Genomic DNA, 20,640 nt, shown 5'->3' on the forward strand with positions numbered 1-20,640 from the left:
TCTGTTGGGCTCAACCACCTTAATGTACTTTTCCAACCTAAATGATTCTATGATTCTATGGCTGTGACACCAGAAAGCAATAATAATGTCCCCATCTCATTGACTACACTCCTCAAGCTTCTTCTCACCTGACCCCTGTAACGGTGTCACAGACCTAGAAACCTAAGTTCTCAGGACAGAAGGCTACCTGCTCAGACCATGCTGAGGTATCTTGGAGCAGAGAAGTCTCTTTTGGCAGTGGGAAATGACTGCTCTCTACAACTGCCTATGCAGGACCCCAAAGGGAACCGCATTGCCCAGTGGCTGAACGTTACCCCCGTGGGAGGCATCGTGGACCTGTCCTTCCCTATGGCCGCAGAAGCAGCAACTGGAGAGTACACCATCAAACTGCCTGACCGCACGCACACCTTCAGGGTAGAGGAGTATGGTAAGAGGCTCAGGGAGCTGAGGGCAGCTGAGAGAAATGGGTTGCCTCCAGTTCCCCACCTCTCTCACCCAGAGATGAGCAGGCCTCGAAGCTGGACCTCAGCACGGCCTTTGACACCGTCCCCTATAGCAAACTCCTGGCCAAGCTTGGACAGCAGTACACTGCATTGGGTTAGGAACTGGCTGGAGGCTGAGCCCAGAGAGTGGTGGTGAATGGTGCCACAGCCAGCTGGCAGCCAGGCACCAGTGGTGTGCCCCAGGGATCAGTGCTGGGCCCCATCCTCTTTAACATCTTTATTGATGATCTGGATGAGGGCATTGAGTCCATCAGCAGTAAATTTGCTAATGGCACCAAGATGGGGCAGGAGATGATCTGCTGGAGGGTAAGAGAGGCTCTGCAGAGGGACCTGGACAGGCTGGACAGATGGGCAGAGGCCAACAGGATGGCATTCAACAAGTCCAAGTGCCAGGAGATTGAACACATCCAGGTGCCAGGTGCTGCACATTGGACACAACAACCCCATGCAGTGCTACAGGCTGGGGACAGAGTGGCTGAGAGCAGCCAGGCAGAGAGGGACCTGGGGGTGCTGGTTGATGGTAGGCTGAACATGAGCCTGCAGTGTGCCCAGGCAGCTAAGAGGGCCAATGGCATCCTGGACTGCATCAGGAACAGTGTGGCCAGCAGGAGCAGGGAAGTCATTGTGCCCCTGTACACTGCACTGGTTAGGCCACACCTTGAGTCCTGTGTCCAGTTCTGGGCCCCTCAGTTTAGGAAGGAGGTTGAGTTGCTGGAAGGTGTCCAGAGAAGGGCAACAAAACTGGGGAGGGGTCTGGAACACAGCCCTGTGAGGAGAGGCTGAGGGAGCTGGGGTTGCTTAGCCTGGAGAAGAGGAGGCTCAGGGGAGACCTTATTGCTCTCTACAACTCCCTGAAGGGAGGTTGTAGCCAGGTGGGGGTTGGTCTCTTCTCCCAGGCAACCAGCACCAGAACAAGAGGACACAGTCTCAAGCTGTGCCAGGGGAGGTTTAGGCTGGATGTTGGGAAGAAATTCTACACAGAGAGAGTGATTGCCCATTGGAATGTGCTGCCTGGGGAGGTGGTGGAGTCACCATCACTGGAGGTGTTCAGGAGGAGACTTGACAGGGTGCTTGGTGCCATGGGTTAATTGTTTAGGTGGGTTTGATTGGTTGATTGGTTGGACTTGATGATCTCTGAGGTCTTTTCCAACCTGGTTTATTCTATGTATTCTATTCTATGTATGTATTCTGTGAACAGCTGTGCTAGTTGTGCTAACACCTGAAATGTCCTACTGCCTCTGCCTGTAGGTGTAGTCACTGGCTTTCACTCAGGCCCACTGGCTTTCCCCCTTCTCATGTCCTGAAGACATCCTGTAGAAGGACTGAGGCATTGTCCCACAGCTGTGTCTGGGGAGGAGACTAAGGCTGCCTGCTCTCACTGCACTGTCTTGGATGGGCTGCTGATGCATCACAGTCTCACAGTATCACTAAGGTTGGAAGAGACCTCAAAGATCATTGAGTCCAACCTGTCACCACAGACCTCATGACTGGCACTACCAAGCCCTGTGCTGGTAGTCAGGGAATGAAAGGAGACTTTTCTTTTCTGTGGACAACTATTTGGAGAGGATAAAAGCAAATGACTCCTCCATGTTCTCACTCAATTCTGCTTCTCTTTTTTCCACACAGTGTTGCCCAAGTTCAGTGTCACCATTCAGATGCCTCAGGTGGTCACCATCTTGGAGGAGAACTTCACTCTCCGCGTTTGTGGCATGTGAGCTGACTTGCCATGACAGCAGCTGCATTCTTACTGGTTTGGGAACTGCACAGTTGGCAATAACTGAGCTCAAAATGGTCCCTGCCAATCATACCCCCACCCCAAAGTCTGGTACCCTGCCATCCTTTGTGAAGGAATTCTCCTGGGCTCTTAACCTCTTCCATATTCCCTCTCCCTTCTCCTTCCTCTGTGAGTCTGAAAGTTTGAAAGTGTAGTCGTGCATCCCCTCAGTGGAGCATGTGCCAGTGTGGAAGGAATAACAACAGCTTGTGGCCTGTGACACTGTTTCCTACCTCTGCCTAGTGGGACTAGTGTTGACTTGGAGAGAACTTGCACATCCCTGACTGCCTTCTGATTCAATCTGATGGAGTAATTTTGACGTCTTGGCCTCAGCTGAGCTCATGAACCACGAAGATACTGCAGGCAGCTGGGTTGTATGGCGAACCAAGGCTAGAGCTGAGGTTATTCAGCCCTGAGCCAGTGTTCCTGCATGTGAGCTGAAGTCCCCTCTGCTCTGTTTGCCAGGTACACCTATGGGAAACCAGTCCAAGGCAGCGCGAAGGCTGTGGTGTGCCGTAAACATCTCCGCTATAGCAAGAGGCCTTCCAAAGCCAAGAGAAGTATTTGTAAGGAATACACTGGTGAGGTGAGCACGTGGGACATTCACTGCTCTTGCAAAAGACAGGGGCAAAGAGGGAAGAGCACCAGAAGATGGAGTGGGACAGACATCAGCTGTCAAACCTACATGTTCTTTGCTTGAGGACGTGTGACTGCTGTGTGCCTAGCTCCCCGGTGGGGCAATCTCATCCCCAGGCTGGTTTCTCTGGCTGCACTTAAATGCATTGAAAGGAAGTAACAAGCAAATAGCATCTTGGCCTGTGCCAAAAATAGTGTATCCAGCAGGAGTCAGGCAGTGACCATGTCCCTGCACTCAGCACTGGTGAGGACTCCGTTTGAGTACTGTGTTCAGTTCTGGGCACCACAGTATAAGAGACACTGAGGGGCTGGCTGGAGCAGGTCCAGAGAGGGACAGTGAAACTGCTGAACAGGTCTTATGTGTAGCATGTGAAGGAGTTGTTTAGTCTGGAGAAAAGGAGGGTGAGAGGAGACCTTTTTGATCTCTACAGCTACCTGAGAGAAGGTTGTGGTGAGGCAGGTGTTGGTCTCTTCTCTGAAGTGACATGACCATAGGAATGGCCTCAAGCTGTGCCAGGGGAGGTTTAGGTTGGCTATTAGGAAAAATTTCTTTACTGATAAAGTGATCAATCACTGCCTAGTGAAGTGGTGGATTCACCATCCCTGGAGGTGGTGGTGGGGAAAGTGTAGACTTGGCTCTCTTGGATGTAGTTTAGTGGGAATGGGGGTGTCGAGCTGATGGTTGGAACTGATGATCTTGGAGACCTTTCCCAACCTTAATGATTCTATAATTCCATAATTCCATTGTAGATTTGCCTACAAAAGAGGTTTTGCAACAGGGAGATAAGAAGTACACTCTCCATATTGACAGCCTGGATGATTTTCAGGCCCACCTTTCCATCTGGTGGGAACACCTAATGGGCTGTTCCCCAGAAGCAGCTGTCCTGGAGACACAGAAACTGCTTCTGGCACCTAAGCAAGCAGCTGCAGTTCAACACAGTGTTTACTCCTTCAGCTCTAGGATGGAATAGAATAGAATAGAATAGAATAGAATAGAATAGAATAGAATAGAATAGAATAGAATAGAATAGAATAGAATAGAATAGAATAGAATTAACCAGACCTTGGAGATCATCAAATCCAACCCATCACCCAGCACCATCTAATCAACTAAACCATGGCACCAAGTGCCTCAGCCAGACTCCTTCTAAACACCTCCAGGGATGGTGACTCCCTGGCAGCACATCCCAATGGCCAATCTCTCTTTCTGGGAAGAATTTCTTCCTAACAGCCAGCCTAAACCTCCCCTGGCACAGCTTGATACTGTGTCCTCTTGTTCTGGTGCTGGTTGCCTGGGAGAAGAGACCAACCCCCACCTGGCTACAACCTCCCTTCAGGTAGTTGTCTCCCCTGAGCCTCCTCTTCTCCTCCTATTGTTTACATATGCTAGAGTAACTTAGCACATACCTATTGATAACTCATGCCATTGTAGAGGCAGCCTTGTTTGCAGGAAGAAATGACAGCTCTTGGTTGTTACTGGCACACGAGAGAGTGTAAAGATGAGAAGGTGAAACAGCATCTCCTCCTAGTGGCTTCTCCACAAAAAGAAGTATGTTTCATGCCATATGGAACCTTCTCCTTTAACTCATGTCTTAGTCATGTCCTTTTAAACTTAGGATGGGGCTAGGCTGTTTTCAGTGGTGCCCAGTGAAAAGACAAGGAGCCAAGGCACACACTAGACCACAGTAGGTTTCATTTGAATGTATGAAAAATGTCTTTTCTGTGAGGGTGTCAGAGCACTAGAACAGGCTGCCCAGGGAGCTTATGGATTCTTCTTGGGAGACTTGGCTCTGTCCAGCCTGATCTAGTGTGGGGTGTCCCTGCCCATGGCAGGGGGGCTGGAACTAGATGATCCTTGTGGTCCCTTCCAACCCTGACTGATACTATGATACTATGACTTTGAAAATCCACCTATGTGACCTGCTCTGGGAGACCCAGCTTTATCAGGGGAGAATAGAATAGAATAGAATAGAATAGAATAGAATAGAATAGACCAGGTTGGAAGAGACCTTCAAGATCATCGTGTCCAACCTATCATCCAACACCACCTATCAATTAACCCATGGCACCAAGCACCCTGTCAAGTCTCCTCCTGAACACCTCCAGTGATGGTGACTCCACCACCGCCCCGGGCAGCACATTCCAATGGGCAATCACTCTCTCTGTGTAGAACTTCTTCGTAACCTCCAGCCTGAACCTCCCCTGGCACAGCCTGAGACTGTGTCCTCTTGTTCTGGTGCTGGTTGCCTGGGAGAAGAGACCAACCCCCACCTGGCTACAACCTCCCTTCAGGTAGTTGTAGAGAGCAATGAGGTCTCCCCTGAGCCTCCTCTTCTCCAGGCTGAGCAACCCCAGCTCCCTCAGCCTCTCCTCACAGGGCTGTGTTTCAAGCCCCTCCCCAGCTTTGTTGCCCTTCTCTGGACACCTTCCAGCATCTCAACATCTTTCCTAACCTGAGGGGCCCAGAACTGGACACAGGACTCAAGGTGTGGCCTAACCAGTGCAGTGTACAGGGGCAGAATGACCTCCCTGCTCCTGCTGGCCACACTGTTCCTGATGCAGGCCAGGATGCCTGGTTAGTTAGACTAAATGATCACCAAAGGTCCCTTCCAGCCCCTACCATCTGTGACTCTGTGATTCCTGGGCTTTGGGTGTGATCTGCACTGCAGAGTGCATTCCTGACTGGTTAACAGATACCATTTCACATCCCCAGACTGACAAGGAGGGCTGCTTTGCCACCGAGGTGAACATCAAGGCCTACCTCCAGAAACGTGCTGACAGTTATGATTTCAACCTGGAAGCTGTGGCTTTTCTGAAGGAAAGTGGAACAGGTAGCAAAAACTGATTCTACACTCCATGGGAAATCTTTCACTTTACAGTCACACAACATTCTTGTCTTTGCTTTCTTCATCTGTCAGACTCCTCATAGATCCTTTGGTCTTCCCATCAAACTGCTGAAGGTTTCTTTGGCTGCCATGTAGTCATAGAGCCATAGAATCAATAAGGTTGGAAAAGACCTTAGAGATCATCAAGTCCAACCTGGCACCCAACACCTCAGGACTGCTAAACCATGGCTTTAAATGCCACATCCAATCCCCTCTTGAACACCTCCAGAGACAGTGACTCCACCACCTCCCTGGGCAGCACATTCCAATGGCCAATCTCTCTTGCTGGGAAGAACTTTCTCCTCCCCTCCAGCCTAAACTCCCCCTGGCACAGCTTGAGACTGTGTCCTCTTGTTCTGGTGCTGGTTGCCTGGGAGAAGAGACCAACCCCCACCTGGCTACAACCTCCCTTCTGGTAGTTGTAGAGAGCAATAAGCCCTCCCCTGAGCCTCCTCTATTGCATCCTGTAAGGTTTCATAGTATCATAGTATCAGTCAGGATTGGAAGGGACCACGAGGATCATCTAGTTCCAAACCCCTGCCATGGGCAGGGACACCCCACACTACATCAGCCTGGCCACAGCCTCAGCCAGCCTGACCTTAAACACCTCCAGGGACAGGGCCTCAACCACCTCCCTGGACAACCCATTCCAGGGCTTCACCACTCTCATGGGGAAGAACTTCCTCCTCACCTCCAGCCTCAATCTCTCCACCTCCAGCTTCATTCCATTCCCCCTAGTCCTATCACTCCCTGAGATCCTGAGCAGTCCCTCCCCAGCCTTCCTGGAGCCCCCTTCAGATCCTGGAAGGCCACAATGAGGTCACCTGGGAGCCTTCTCTTCTGCAGACTGAACAGCCCCAACTCCTTCAGTCTGTCCTCACAGGAGAGGTGCTCCAGCCCTCTGCTCTTCCTCCTGGCCATTTCCTCTCCTGCAATGTTTTACAAACCCTTCCTTACAAGCAAGGCAATGCTCTGCAGCTCCTTGCTGAAGGCAGTGACAGACATTCACTTAGCAAACAGCTGCAGTGATTTCAGACGAGCACCACCTTACAAGACAGGAAGCTGACCCAGTGAAGGCAAGGGGAAATGTTGCCTTCTAGTGACTCTGCTGTGAGAATGGGAGGAAAATGTGAGTAGCATCATCTTACAGGTCTTCAGGAGTGGCTGAGGGAACTGGGGTTGGTTAGTCTGGAGGAAAGGAGGCTGAGGGGAGGCTTTCTTGCTCTCCACAACTTCCTGAAAGGAGGTTGGAATGAGGTGAGTGTTGGTCTCTTCTGTCTAGTAACAAGTGATAGTATGAGAGGAAATGGCCTCGAGTTGCACTGAGGGAGGTTTAGACTGGATATTAGAAGAACCTTCTTCACTGAAAGGGTTGTTGTCAAACACTGGATCAGGCTCCCCAGTGAGGTGGTTAAATCTTCATCCTTGGAGGTGTGGACTTGATTTAGCAACAAACTTGGTAGAGTTAGATAATGGTTGAACTCAATGATCTTAAAGGTGTTTTCCAACCAAAATGATCCATAGTATTATTTAGGGTTGGAAGGGACCACAAGGATCATCTAGTTCCAACCCCCCTGCCATGGGCAGGGACACCCCACACTACATCAGCCTGGCCACAGCCTCAGCCAGCCTGGCCTTAAACACCTCCAGGGACAGGGCCCCAACCACCTCCCTGGACAACCCATTCCAGTGCTTCACCACTCTCATGGGGAAGAACTTCCTCCTATGACTCTGTCTGAAATAAAGTCAGGAGGAGCATTTGAAAATTGTCTGGCAGTGACCTCCTGGCTGACTGCTGTCATGCTAGAATTTCAGAGTGCAGGATGCACTGCTGCCAAATGTATGTATGGGGATGATGTTAAATGACTCCTGAAGTTACATGGAGAAATTAGTCTCCTCCCTATGTTCCTTACCTCAGTCCACCCAATCCTGCTGCCTTTGCTCAGACACATGATACTCACCTGCATGCACCTCCTGTCTTTCCTAGGAGTGGAGTTCAACACCACTGAGAACTGCAGGGTCACTTTTGAGATCACAGCACTGCAGTTCTGGGGGACAAGCTACTACTACCAGCAAGGAGCTCCCTACTATGGAAATGTAAGCGGAGAGGGCAGACACGTGGAAAGGCTGGCAGCTGTGCTGAAGGGGATGGTGGCCACAGAGAGATCCTCTTGTTTGGAGCTGCCCAAAGCTGCTAGCACAGTCCTCTGTCCCATTCTCTCCTTTGACCCCTCTGCCAAGAGGCAATTCAAAAGTGTGAGCACAGGGTAGACACGTGGCTCTGCCAGATGAGGTGGATGGCTGCCATAAACGGGCAGGGGCTGGAGGAGTTCACAGAGAGCCACTTTGCAGAGAGGGGAACTGGGAGGTAGATTTTCAGTCCTGAGGCCTCCAACTCTCTCTCTGTTCTCTGCACCATTACAGCTGAAACTCAAAAGTCCCAGTGGGACACATCTGAAGAACAAGGAAGTGATTCTTACAGTGTCCTATGGTAGCAAGAAGCAGACCAAGACCTATTTCACAGATGACACTGGGATGGCCTCTTTCATCTTAGAGACATCAGCATGGGACAACAGCAGCAACGTTCTACTACAGGTTAAGCCAACTAACTACACTGGATTTGGTTAGCTCTAAGCAATGCATCTCTCAGACCTGTTGTCTGTGTCATTGTCTTGATACAGCCTGGAGCAGTGAAATGACAAATCTAGGGCAAGAATAGCCCACAGAATATCAAAGCCAGCATACTGACCCATGGTGCCACACACTTAATGAGCAGCTGGGAGACTTGGGGAGAGGTGAAGAGAGAGATGAAGCTGATACTGAGGTCTACCAACATTGCTCTCCTGTCTGAGGTGCAACAGGCTTTGTGGGACTGTACAGAGAGCACAAAAGAAAAACTCCCATGTGGAATAGAGAGGGAAGGTAGGAAAGGAGCTAGGGAAGAAGTGTCTGAAAATGCATGTAGAGAAGGAAATGTTAATGACCAGTTTGCAGGATGTTTCCTTGTAGCATAAGAGTTAGGCAAGAACTGGAATAAAAGAGACATCAAGTTTAGGAGAGAAAGAAGGCAGGCTAGTAAGGAAGCAGCTGCTGCAAGCAGGTAACCAGGATGGACCTAACAGAGTCCAACAAGGAACTGACAGATAAAAGCTTGCACCTGCTTTCTCATGCAAAATGAAGTCTGCTGCCTGGTTGTAGTGGTAGGATTCTAGTATCTGTCCTAGCTAAGCTTTCAAGGTCAGACCTGTCTGACAGTATGTTAGATGATGGATCTTGACCTGGCTGGAAGTCTACAAGGTTCTACTATCATAGGCTCAGTGCAAATAGGTCACAGGTGAAAGATGAGCAAGGCTGTTGATTTTTAGTTGTCCCCTACCACCTCTAGCCTATGGATCAGGGCAAACATTAAAGTAAATTCAGAGTGCAAGTGGAATAACTCTGAACAGTGAAATACATTGTTGGGGCAGATCCAGAGTGCTGCTTTCCACATATACCAGACAGAAGCAAAGGATTCAGCAGTTTGATCCACAGACTTCATAAGCCACTCTACATAATCTACTGCTCTGGCTTTCTCCTTGGGTAGCAGCAGCAGCACTGCAGAAGTTCAGGCTGTAGCCCAGGTCCTAGTAGTACACAGCTCCTTGTCTCCTGTTTTAGGTGCTACTTATCCCAGGGTGTGGTGGAGCAGCCAATGCCAAGCACCACAGAAAGAGGCTGACTGAGCTTGGCTTAGATGGAAGCAGGCACCAGAACCTGGAAGAGTTCAGAGCCCACTGTTGTGTCAGTCTTGGACTGGGCATGGGGAGAGCTGTAAGAACATCCAGACACTGAACCACCTTTTCTATTCCACAGGCAGAGACCCACCTGGAGGACCTGAGTGGTGGAAAAGTCAAGGTGTCTCATGGCACTGCATCCCTCACACTGAGGGCCTTCTACTCTTCCAGCCACAGCTCTGTGAGGATCCAGCCAGTGCAGGCGATGCTGCTCTGCGGGGACATGCAGCAGGTCACCGTGCACTATCGCATCCTAGCCACAGAGCTGGGGGAGGGGGCTACCAGAGCAGACTTCTACCACTTGGTGAGTCCAGGATAGTGCTGGGAATGAGGTCAGCTTTGCAACAGGTCTCTGTCAGCACAGAGCATTTGCTGGCCCAGAGACATGAAGCAGAGGCACTATCAACCCTTTGTCTGTTCATTACCCTTTAGGTTTTGACTAGAGGATCCCTGAAGCACCATGGCCAAACAACAGTACCTCTTGAGGCACCACTAGGTAAAACCATTGCAACAACAGGAACAGGTTAAGGATTCAACAGGAAGGTCCTTCCAGCCTGAATAGGATAGGATAGGATAGGATAGGATAGGATAGGATAGGATAGGATAGGGTAGGGTAGGGTAGGGTAGGGTAGGGTAGGGTAGGGTAGAATAGAATAGAATAGAATAGAATAGAATAGAATAGAATAGAATAGAATAGAATAGAATAGAATAGAATAGAATAGAATAGAATAGAATAGAATAGAATAGAATTAACCAGGTGGGAAAAGACCTCAGAGATCATCAAGTCCAACCTCTCACCCAACACCATCTAATCAACTAAACCATGGCACCAAGTGCCTCATCCAGGCTCTTCCTTAACACCTCCAGTGATGGTGACTCCACCACCTCCCTGGGCAGCACATTCCAATGGGCAATCACTCTCTTTGTGTAGAACTTCTTCCTAACATCCAGCCTGAACCTCCCCTGGCACAGCTTGAGACTGTGTCCTCTTGTTCTGGTGCTGGTTGCCTGGGAGAAGAGACCAACCTCTGCCTGTCTACAACCTCCCTTCAGGTAGCTGTAGACAGCAATAAAGTCTCCTCTGAGCCTCCTCTTCTCCAGGCTAAGCAACCCCAGAGAAGAGAGATCTGAGACCAATAAGAAACATGAGATCTACCACCAAAATATCAAGAGGAAATGCCAAATATTCTCTCTCTCTTCTCTCTTGTGATTTCCCTATTTATTTATTTTCTCAATTCAGATGATGAAATGTCAAAGCTTATCTGCCAAACAGGAATCATAAGCCACCTGCAAGATAAATCCCAGAATCTTTTTTGCTGGACTGAGGTGGAAAGTAATTTGTCTTCCACATGCATGCATTGCCAGCATCATAGAATCACAGAATCGTTTGAGTTGGAAGGGGCCTTTAAAGGTCATCTAGTCCAACCTGCTTGCAGAGAGCAGGGACATCTTCCCTCCATGATGTAAGGTCACTGCTACAAAATTGCCCAAACCTTCATCCTGGTCCAGCTGTGGCCTTCTTTGAAGCAAGACAGAAGAAGCAAGTATGCTGATGACACCAAGCTGTGTGGTGCAGCAGACAGCTGGAGGGAAGGGATCCATCCAGAGGGACCTGGACAGGCTGGAGAGGTGGGCACAAGCCAACCTCAGGAGCTTCAACAAGAGCAAGGGCAGAGTCCTGCAGCTGGGTGGAGGCAATCCCAGGCACAAATGCAGGCTGGGCAGGGACTGGCTGGAAAGCAGCCCTGAGGAGAGAGCCTTGGGGGTGCTGGGGGAGGAGAAGCTCACCAGGAGCTCTCAGTGTGCACTTGCAGCCCGCAAAGCCAATCAGATCCTGGGCTGCAGCAGGAGAAGTGTGGCCAGCAGGGCAAGGGAGGTGATTCTCCCCCTCTGCTCAGCTCCGCTGAGACCCCACCTGGAGTACTGCCTCCAGTTCTGGAGCCCCTATTCCAAGAGGGATCTGGAGGTGCTGGAAGGTGTCCAGAGAAGGGCCAGGAGGATGAGCAGAGGGCTGGAGCACCTCTCCTGTGAGGACAGACTGAAGGAGTTGGGGCTGTTCAGTCTGGAGAAGAGAAGGCTCCCAGGTGACCTCATTGTGGCCTTCCAGGATCTGAAGGGGGCTCCAGGAAGGCTGGGGAGGGACTGCTCAGGATCTCAGGCAGTGATAGGACTAGGGGGAATGGAATGAAGCTGGAGGTGGGGAGATTGAGGCTGGAGGGGAGGAGGAAGTTCTTCCCCATGAGAGTGGTGAAGCCCTGGAATGGGTTGTCCAGGGAGGTGGTTGGGGCCCTGTCCCTGGAGGTGTTTAAGGCCAGGCTGGATGAGGCTGTGGCCAGGCTGATGTAGTGTGGGGTGTCCCTGCCCATGGCAGGGGGGTTGGAACTGGATGATCCTTGTGGTCCCTTCCAACCCTGACTGATACTATGATACTATGCATACTTCTGTATTTTAGAGATGGACTTGCTGCTGTGATTCTTGGAGACAGACTTCCTTGCCTCTTCCCACACTTACTCTATTTCTCCTGCTTCCTTCAGGTCAGTATAGTGGGGCTTTCAATGTCACTCTGCCCGTTGACCTCATTTCACCCATGGCAACCCTCTTTGTTTACATTCCCTTCCCTGATGGCCGAGTGGCAGCTGACACCTTCAGTCTGAAAGTCCCCAAGTGCTTCAGGAACCATGTGAGTAGTGCTGAAAACACAGAGGGGCAGGTAGGCTGGATGCAGCTCATTAACTTGACAGGCTGGAGAGGTGGGCACAGGCCAACCTCATGAAGTTCAATAAGAGCAAGTGCAGGGTCCTGCATCTGGGTCGAGGCAATCCCAGGCACAAATACAGGCTGGGCAGTGACTGGCTGGAAAGTAGCCCTGAAGAGAGAGACTTGGGGGTGCTGGTGGACAAAAAGCTCAACATGAGCTCTCAGTGTGCACTTGCAGCCCGCAAAGCCAATCAGATCCTGGGCTGCATCAGGAGAAGTGTGGCCAGCAGGTCGAGGGAGGTGATCCTCCCCCTCTACTCAGCCCTGGTGAGACCCCACCTGGAGTACTGTGTCCAGTTCTGGAGCCCTTATTACAAGAGGGATGTGGAGGTGCTGGAACGTGTCCAGAGAAGGGCCACAAGGATGATCAGAGGGCTGGAGCACCTCTCCTGTGAGGACAGACTGAAGGAGTTGGGGCTGTACAGTCTGCAGAAGAGAAGGCTCCCAGGTGACCTCATTGTGGCCTTCCAGTATCTGAAGGGGGCTCCAGGAAGGCTGGGGAAGGACTTCTCAGGATATCAGGTAGTGATAGGACTAGGGGGAATGGAATGAAGCTGGAGGTGGGGAGATTGAGGCTGGAGGTGAGGAGGAAGTTCTTCACCATGAGAGTGGTGAAGCCCTGGAATGGGTTGTCCAGGGAGGTGGTCGAGGCCCCGTCCCTGGGGGTGTTTAAGAGCAGGCTGGCTGAGGCTCTGTCCAGCCTGATCTAGTGTGGGGTGTCCCTGCCCATGGCAGGGGGGTTGGAACTAGATGATCCTTGTGGTCCCTTCCAACCCTGAATGAAACTATGAAACTATGAAACTATGAAACTATGAAACTTCAAAATGGCAATAGATGTCCAAGAGTATCCAGTAGCCACAGCCCCTTTCCTTCCTCTGCCAATGCTTTCAGTCCTTTCTCCTGTTTCAGGTGAAGCTGGGCTTCTCAGACACCGTGGCTCTCCCAGGGTCCTCTGTCCGTCTCCATGTGCAAGCTGCACCAGGCTCCCTGTGCAGCGTCCGTGCTGTAGACCAGGGTGTCCTTCTGCTGAGGCCAGAGGCTGAGCTATCCAAGAGCAGTGTGAGTCACCTAAGAGCTGAGCCTTGCTGATGTTGGAGTTTTGAGTTTTGATGTTGGCCTTTTGAGTGCCTGGTTGCAGGCACTGGTTAATAAGGAGCAGTACTAGATCAGGGACAGAAGATGGCTTAATGAGCAGAAAATCAAGACACAAGTAAAACTTTCCACTCTTTGTGGAGAGATCTGATAAAATAACCTCCTGTTATCCCCAAGAACAACCTAAACCCATATCCTTGTTAAACTACAGAGTGCTTTGCCACAGAGCTAACCAGATGGCAAGAGACTTCCATCTCCTATACTGATTCATGACAGGGCTCTGAAAAAACACAGTGATGAAGAAAAAAACCCAAAAGCCCAGTGTGTGTTAGGTTCTGTCTTGGTTCCAGCTGGTGTGAGCCAGACAGCTCTTACACTCCAGTCTGTGAATGGAAGTGGTGCCCTGGCTGTGAAAGGGTCCCATTTCTCCTCTCTGGTCTAAGGACCCTCAAATTGCCTCCTGCCACTCTTGGTGGGCCAGTCAGACAAGAAGCTATCTAATGACCCTTCCAGGGAAGGTGTCTTACATGTGTCCACTGAGATCACAGGTACCACCCATGAGCTAGAAGTGGCCACAGCTGTGCAGTGATACCTCTGAAGGGTTCACATTCATCTCTGGTGCTATGCATCTGATAACTTGCATAGCCTCTCCATGAAACTCAAAAGCCTTTGGGCCTGGGGTTTTGTGGCAGGCAGGATCCAACCTTTGCTTTCTGCAGTCACAGAATATCTCTGGATAAAAGTGGAAAGCTTCCCACCTGTGCTGTTTCTATTCTCTGTCTACAGGTGTACAACATGTTCAGCTACACTCAGGAGCGCTCCAGCACCCTTACAGACGACTACAGTGACTACTGCACTATGCACAAGAGCCCAGGAACCGCTGCTTCCCCTCAGACCACCATTCCACCAGGAACAATGTCACCACTGATGCATGATAGATACACTTATGCCGTGTCCCAACCAGATGTTTATGAACTTCTGCAGGTAAATCTGACTTCCAGAAAACCTGAAATAGCAGAGCTAAGCCTCTTCATAGCCCAGGCCAGCACTGGGTAGCTTCACAGGTTATCTTTCCTCTAAACACTGTCAGCTACAGGGTCTGAGATTGCCAAGCATCTCAACTAAGAGATCTCTGACACTCCATGCTCCCAGACTGATGAACTGGATAAATGGAACAGGTCATCTTGAGTGCAATCACACAGCACTCACAGGATGGCCAAGGGATCAGGCCCAGCCAGCATGGGTTTAGGAGGGGCAGGTCCTGCCTGACCAACCTGATCTCCTTCTATGCCCAGGTGACTGCCAGGTGGATGTGGGCAGGCTGTGGATGTGGTCTGCCTGGACTTCAGCAAGGCCTTTGACACCATCCCCCACAGCAAACTGCTGACCAAGCTGTCAGCCCATGGCTTGGGCAGCAGCACTCTGAGCTGGGTTAGGAACTGGCTGGAGGCTGAGCCCAGAGAGTGGTGGTGAATGGTGCCACAGCCAGCTGGCAGCCAGGCACCAGTGGTGTCCCCCAGGGATCAGTGCTGGGCCCCATTCTCTTTAACATCTTTATTGATGATCTGGATGAGGGCATTGAGTCCATCACCAGTAAATTTGCTGACAACACCAAGCTGGGGGCAGGAGTTGATCTGCTGGAGGGTAGAGAGGCTCTGCAGAGGGACCTTGACAGGCTGGACAGATGGGCAGAGTCCTAGGGCAGGAGATTGAACACATCCAAGTGCCAGGTTCTACACATTGGCCACAGCAACCCCATGCAGTGCTACAGGCTGGGGTCAGAGTGGCTGAGAGCAGCCAGGCAGAAAGCGACCTGGGGGTGCTGGTCGATGGTAGGCTGAACATGAGCCTTCAGTGTGCCCAGGTTCTGGGCCCTCCAGTTTAGGAAGGAGGTTGACTTGCTGGAAGGTGTCCAGAGAAGAGCAACAAAGTTGGTGAGGGGCTTGGAACACAAGCCCTGTGGGGAGAGGCTGAGGGAGCTGGGGTTGCTTAGCCTGGAGAAGAGGAGGCTCAGGGGTGACCTTATTGCTGTCTACAACTACCTGAAGGGAGGTTGTATACAGGCAGAGGTTGGTCTCTTCTCCCAGGCAACCAGCACCAGAACAAGAGGACACAGTCTCAGGCTGCGTCAGGGGAGGTTTAGGCTGGAGGTTAGGAAGAAGTTCTACACAGAGAGAGTGATTGCCCATTGGAATGTGCTGCCCGGGGAGGTGGTGGAGTCACCATCATTGGAGGTGTTCAGGAGGAGACTTGATGGGGTGCTTGGTGCCATGGGTTAGTTGATTAGGTGATGTTGGATGATAGGTTGGATGTGATGATCTTGAAGGTCTCTTCCAACCTGGTCTATTCCATTCCATTCCATTCCATTCCATTCCATTCCATTCCATTCCATTCCATTCCATTCCATTCCATTCCATTCCCATTGATTAGGAAGATGCTTAGAACACAGCTCCCTGTCTCTCCCAACCTCAGGACCCTTAGATTTTATAGGGGTTGGAAGGAAAATCACCTGAAGGAATTATAGAGTCATTAAGGTTGGAAAAGACCTCCAAGATTATCAAGTCCACCTGTCAACCCAACCCTGCCATGCCCACTAAACTGTGTACCCAAGTGCCATGTCTACACATTTTTTAACACCTTCAGGGATGGTGACTCCACCACCTCCCTGGGCAGCCTGTTTCAATGTCTGACCATGCTTTCAGCAAAGAAATCTCTCCTAATATCCAATCTAAATCTCCCCTCTCACCCTTAGGGCCCTCATATAGGCCTGGATCACCTGACCTGGCTAAAGGCTTCCCCACACCGTTGTCACCTAACCATTTGCTCTTGTCCTTTCACTTCTTACTTGGAAGAAGCCAACACTCACCTCACTACAGTCTCTTGTCAAGGAGTTGTTGAGAGCAAGAAGGTCTCCTCTCAGTCTTCTCCACACTAAACAACCCCAGTTCCCTCAGATGCTCCTCACAAGACCTGTTCTTCAGATCCCTCACCAGCTTCATTGTCCTTCTCTATACCTCTCCCAGAAAAGATGGTCTGGGGAAAGGAGGGAAATATCAGTAGAAATGAAAAGCAGGTGAGAGAGGAGAGTAACTCTGTGTTGGACTGGGCAGTAAACTGTGGCAGCAAAATAATGACTCTGTGTGGGGGCATGCACATGTGAGTGGTCACACCAGCAATCCCAACTGGAGAAAGCCTCCTGTGGTGTGAGAGGCCAGGACCAGGCTTTGGGAGGAGGGCACTCCTTCATTCTCTGTAGGCATCATTCAGCAAGTCAGGCTGAGGTGCAGCACCACCGTGTGCCTGGTATGTATGCTCAGAGGAGGGGAGAGAGCTGGACCCTCAGACACACTGTCCCATCGGACACACTTCAGGGCACGGTGTAGTGGGCATGGTGAGTTTGGGTTGATGTTGAACTTGATGATCTTGGAGGTCTTTTCAAACCTTAATGATTCTATGATTGTATGATCCCCCTCTTCTGACATATGCCTTCTTTTCTTCCCCTTCTTCCCTCCAGAATTCAGGTCTAACATTTTTAACCAGCCTTAAAATCAAGTCTCCAGTTGAGTGCCACACCCAGACGACTTTCCACTACGACTACATGTGTACATCTCCATTTATCCTCTTTCTCTGGAAACCATGGGTAACAGACAGGCTGCACGAGGGCAGCTCAGTGTGCGGTGTGCTGAGGGACTGGGGATGGCTGCCAGAGATGAGTAGCAGTTAGTGCAGGAGATTTGAACCACGGGAAGAGGGGAAGGGTCCTGATGTGTTTGTGTATCTAGACCAGCTGATGGGTGGAGGAGTGGCAGGGTAGGAAGAACCTGCCAGGAAATTTCTGCTGGCAGACAGAGAGTGGTGGAATCTCCATCCCTGGAGATCCAGAGATATGGAGCTGTGGTGCTGAGGGACCTAGAATTGTTGAATGAATGGTTGGAACTGATGACTTTAATAGTGTCTTCCAACCAAAGCGATCCTATGACGATATGGTCAAGAAGGGAAGGGAGGCAGCTGGCTCAGGAAGGAATATCCATCTGTAAGATTAGGAAAGGTCTTGCTGGAAACAGAGAATGAGCCAAGATTGGCACCAGGCTGTATCTAGCCCCTTCTGCTGGGGCTGAAAGCAAAAGTGTAAGCAGGCAGCTTCTCATAGAGGATTACACATGTATTGGAATCCTTATGGACTCCTGGATTGTCTCCTGGAAGACAATAATGCAGTAGATCAAGGACATCTTAGAATGGAGAAGGGGGACTGGAGTGGGGGTGGGAGGAATGAAGAACTGAGCTTTTGTGAAGTGAGCTCTATCCTGATTTCACAGTTGCTCTGCCTTTGAATGAATGCTTGTGTTCCCAACAGCTTACGATGAGCTGGCAGACCTGGAAGTAGAAACAGAGGCTGCTGGTGAACACACTGAGTCTGAGCTTGTGGAGCTGGGCAGCGAGGCAGGGCCAGTGCGTGCCTGGTTCCCAGAGACATTCATCTGGACTCTGGTTCCTGTTAAGTAAGTATTTACAGGCTGTGGCCCCACATGGATCCAGACAGACCTCCCACCAGCCACAGTGAAGAGGGCACAGGCAGGAGCAGAGCCAGAATGTTATTGCCTTGTGGTGGGGTAACACCCATTCTGAAAACAAAACCAAAGCAGGGGGGAGGGTTTGTGAGTGCTTTGCCCTCCCTGCAGGGCGTTTTCCCCCGGGAAGATGAGTCTGTTCCAATCCCCGCTCCCTGCCCAGCTAGGGTATAACAAGCAGGGCATTACAGCTATTAGCTCTCCTTTTGGCTCCTGCCTCTCCTGGAGGAGAGCTACTGCAGCTGCCTTCCTGCTCCTCTGCCACGTGGTTGGGCCTGACCCTTCTCCCTGCTGCCTCTGTGCCTCTTCAGAGAGAGGCTGGTTTTGTATTCTTCTTCTTTGTCCCACTCCCATCCATCCTTGTTCCTTGCCCTTCTGAACTGTACCTGTTATTGTTATATATTTGTTGTTTAAAGACAACTCTTTACCTCTCTACTTCCAAGCTGACTCCAAATTATTGTTTGGTGGATTTGCTTCTTCCCTTTCCTTTATTTTCCCTCTCTATTGGGAGGGAGGAGGGGGAAGTGGGGGAGAGATTCTCAGCCTTGCCCCCATCAGAGCTCTTAACTCCCAGTTAAGGCTTAAACCACCACACGCCTTCTGTACCCACAAAGAAAGGGAGATATGAAGAGGTGGAGAAGGGCAATGCAGGTTTGGTTCAGTTCACAGTATCACAGTATCACCAAGGTTGGAAGAGCCCTCAAAGATCATGGAGTCCAACCTGTCACCACAGACCTTGTTCTGCCTGAGATTTTTCACATTATTTTGGGGAATTTTAAACCACATATTCCTATAGGATGGAAAGGACCTCTAAAGGTCTGTAGTTCAACATCCTGCATAAGGCAGGTCCAGTTAGATCAAGTTGTAGTCAAGTTCACATCTCCAGTGATGGAGATTCCACCAACTATCTGGGCATTTTTTTTCCCCCAGTGTTTGACCATCCCTATGGGATTTTTTTCTTCTTGAGTCAGAATTTCCCATGTTCCAATGTGCATCTCTTACCTTCCATCCTGTCAAAATACATCTCAGAAGAGACTGGTTCCATTGTCTCTGCCTCTTCCCAACTGGTAGCTTTATAAAGTTGAAAGATCTCCCCTTAACCTTTCTCTCTTAAGTTTGAGAACCCCATTTTTTCTGCCATTCCTTTTATAGCAAATGCCCTCTGGCCTTTTTGGTAGTCCTCCACTGGATGCATTCAAGTATGTCAGTATCTTTCATGCACTGGAAAGCAAAAATGAGACACAGTACTCCAGATGTGGTCCTACCATGAAGGACTACAGGGGGAAAGAATTTTGGTCAAGCCAGTGGCTGAAGTCTTCTTAACAGAGTCCAGAGTACATCTTTCCTTGCTGTAAGAGCACATGAGATGAGTCATGCTCAACTCCTTGTCCTTCACTTCTTCTCAATAGCAGCCTTTCCCTCCAGCATAGTCTGCAAATGCATAGGATGTCCTCTCTCCTATTATCCAGGTCATGAATAAAGGCATTAAGTAGTATTTGACCAAGTATCAGTCCCTGAGTGATGCCATGGCTCAAGAGCCACCAGTTGGACATCTTGTCACCAATAACTAACCTCTGTCCCCAGTGGCACAGCAAATTTCCTGCTCACTGTATCACCCTCATGTCTAGACCACACTAATATGACTGCAAGGATGATACTGAGAGGCTGTGTAAGAGGCCTTGCTGAGGTCAAGTTATGAAGCATCCACTGTTCTCTCCTTATTCACACTTCCCAGCTTTCTGAATTCTTCCACTTGCAAAAGGTCTCCATCTGTAAAGGAGAATGTCTGCCTCTCCATCTGGGCTGCCTTATAACCATGTCAGGGCAGGCACCACTTTCCATTTGCTGTATGCAGATCTGTGAGTGACACTTGCAGTGATGACTGCTGGGCTGTGGCTGGGATTTGGGGTGGCAGTGTGCTGGAAGTGTCATATGGAACAGGCTAGGTATACACCATGGATTCTGTGGAGCCCTGCTGCCCACACAAAACATGAGCTTGGCAAGAAACAGTGCCCAGAAGCATACTTTGGGTTGCATTTACCTCTCAGACCTTCCTTGCCCAGCTGTTTGTTTGCTATCCTTCCCATGCTTTGTTCCTGTTTGCTAGGAGTCCCCACACCTTCACACACATTTCCAGTTCATTGGCATTCTGCATCTGCCTTCCCAAGGGAAGTCTTCAAAGGCATGGGGACAGCCCCTTCTACTCTGTTTTCTCCTCAGTGATTCAGGGGCTGCTGAGCTGGATGTCACAGTACCTGACAGGATCACAGACTGGAAAGCCATGACCTTCTGCACCTCAGTGAGCCATGGGCTAGGAATCTCAGACACCACCAGCCTGCAGAGCTTTAAACCTTTCTTTGTGGAGCCCAGCCTGCCCTACTCTGTCTTCCGGGGAGAGTCATTTCCCTTCAGAGTCAAAGTCTTCAGTTACCTGCAGCAGTGCACAGCGGTGAGTGGCTGCCCCCAGGACTGTTTTGGGTAAGGGGATGTGTAGTAACAGCATTTACCTGCACTTCAGCAAGGCCTTTGACACCATCCCCCACAGCAAACTGCTGGCCAAGCTGTCAGCCCCTGGCTTGGACAGCAGCACTCTGAGCTGGGTTAGGAACTGGCTGGAGGCTGAGCCCAGAGAGTGGTGGTGAATGGTGCCAC

The 20,640-nt window shown here is 50.4% G+C and overlaps 2 protein-coding genes across 2 annotated transcripts in view; one reads left to right on the forward strand and one right to left on the reverse strand.

Moving 5' to 3' along the window:
- The window catches only part of LOC137455341 (alpha-2-macroglobulin-like protein 1), a 33,748-nt gene extending 33,648 nt beyond the window's left edge, over window positions 1–100 (reverse strand). Inside the window, exon 1 of the mRNA XM_068166065.1 lies at window positions 71–100. Coding sequence (XP_068022166.1) covers window positions 71–100 — 30 coding nt within the window. The remainder of the gene's footprint in view (window positions 1–70) is intronic.
- LOC137455320 (alpha-2-macroglobulin-like protein 1) overlaps window positions 20–20,640 on the forward strand; it is a 42,679-nt gene continuing 22,058 nt past the window's right edge. The window contains exons 1-14 of the mRNA XM_068166032.1: window positions 20–427; window positions 2,130–2,214; window positions 2,743–2,863; window positions 5,627–5,744; window positions 7,786–7,895; window positions 8,223–8,393; window positions 9,651–9,875; window positions 10,004–10,067; window positions 12,106–12,251; window positions 13,238–13,387; window positions 14,207–14,404; window positions 16,935–17,022; window positions 17,775–17,919; window positions 20,209–20,437. Coding sequence (XP_068022133.1) covers window positions 199–427; window positions 2,130–2,214; window positions 2,743–2,863; window positions 5,627–5,744; window positions 7,786–7,895; window positions 8,223–8,393; window positions 9,651–9,875; window positions 10,004–10,067; window positions 12,106–12,251; window positions 13,238–13,387; window positions 14,207–14,404; window positions 16,935–17,022; window positions 17,775–17,919; window positions 20,209–20,437 — 2,079 coding nt within the window. The 5' untranslated portion in view covers window positions 20–198. The remainder of the gene's footprint in view (window positions 428–2,129; window positions 2,215–2,742; window positions 2,864–5,626; window positions 5,745–7,785; window positions 7,896–8,222; window positions 8,394–9,650; window positions 9,876–10,003; window positions 10,068–12,105; window positions 12,252–13,237; window positions 13,388–14,206; window positions 14,405–16,934; window positions 17,023–17,774; window positions 17,920–20,208; window positions 20,438–20,640) is intronic.

This window comes from Melanerpes formicivorus, unplaced genomic scaffold, assembly GCF_026170545.1.
Source record: "Melanerpes formicivorus ecotype bairdi unplaced genomic scaffold, bMelFor1.0.p_v2 SCAF_96, whole genome shotgun sequence".
NCBI classification, from domain to species: Eukaryota; Metazoa; Chordata; class Aves; order Piciformes; family Picidae; genus Melanerpes; species Melanerpes formicivorus.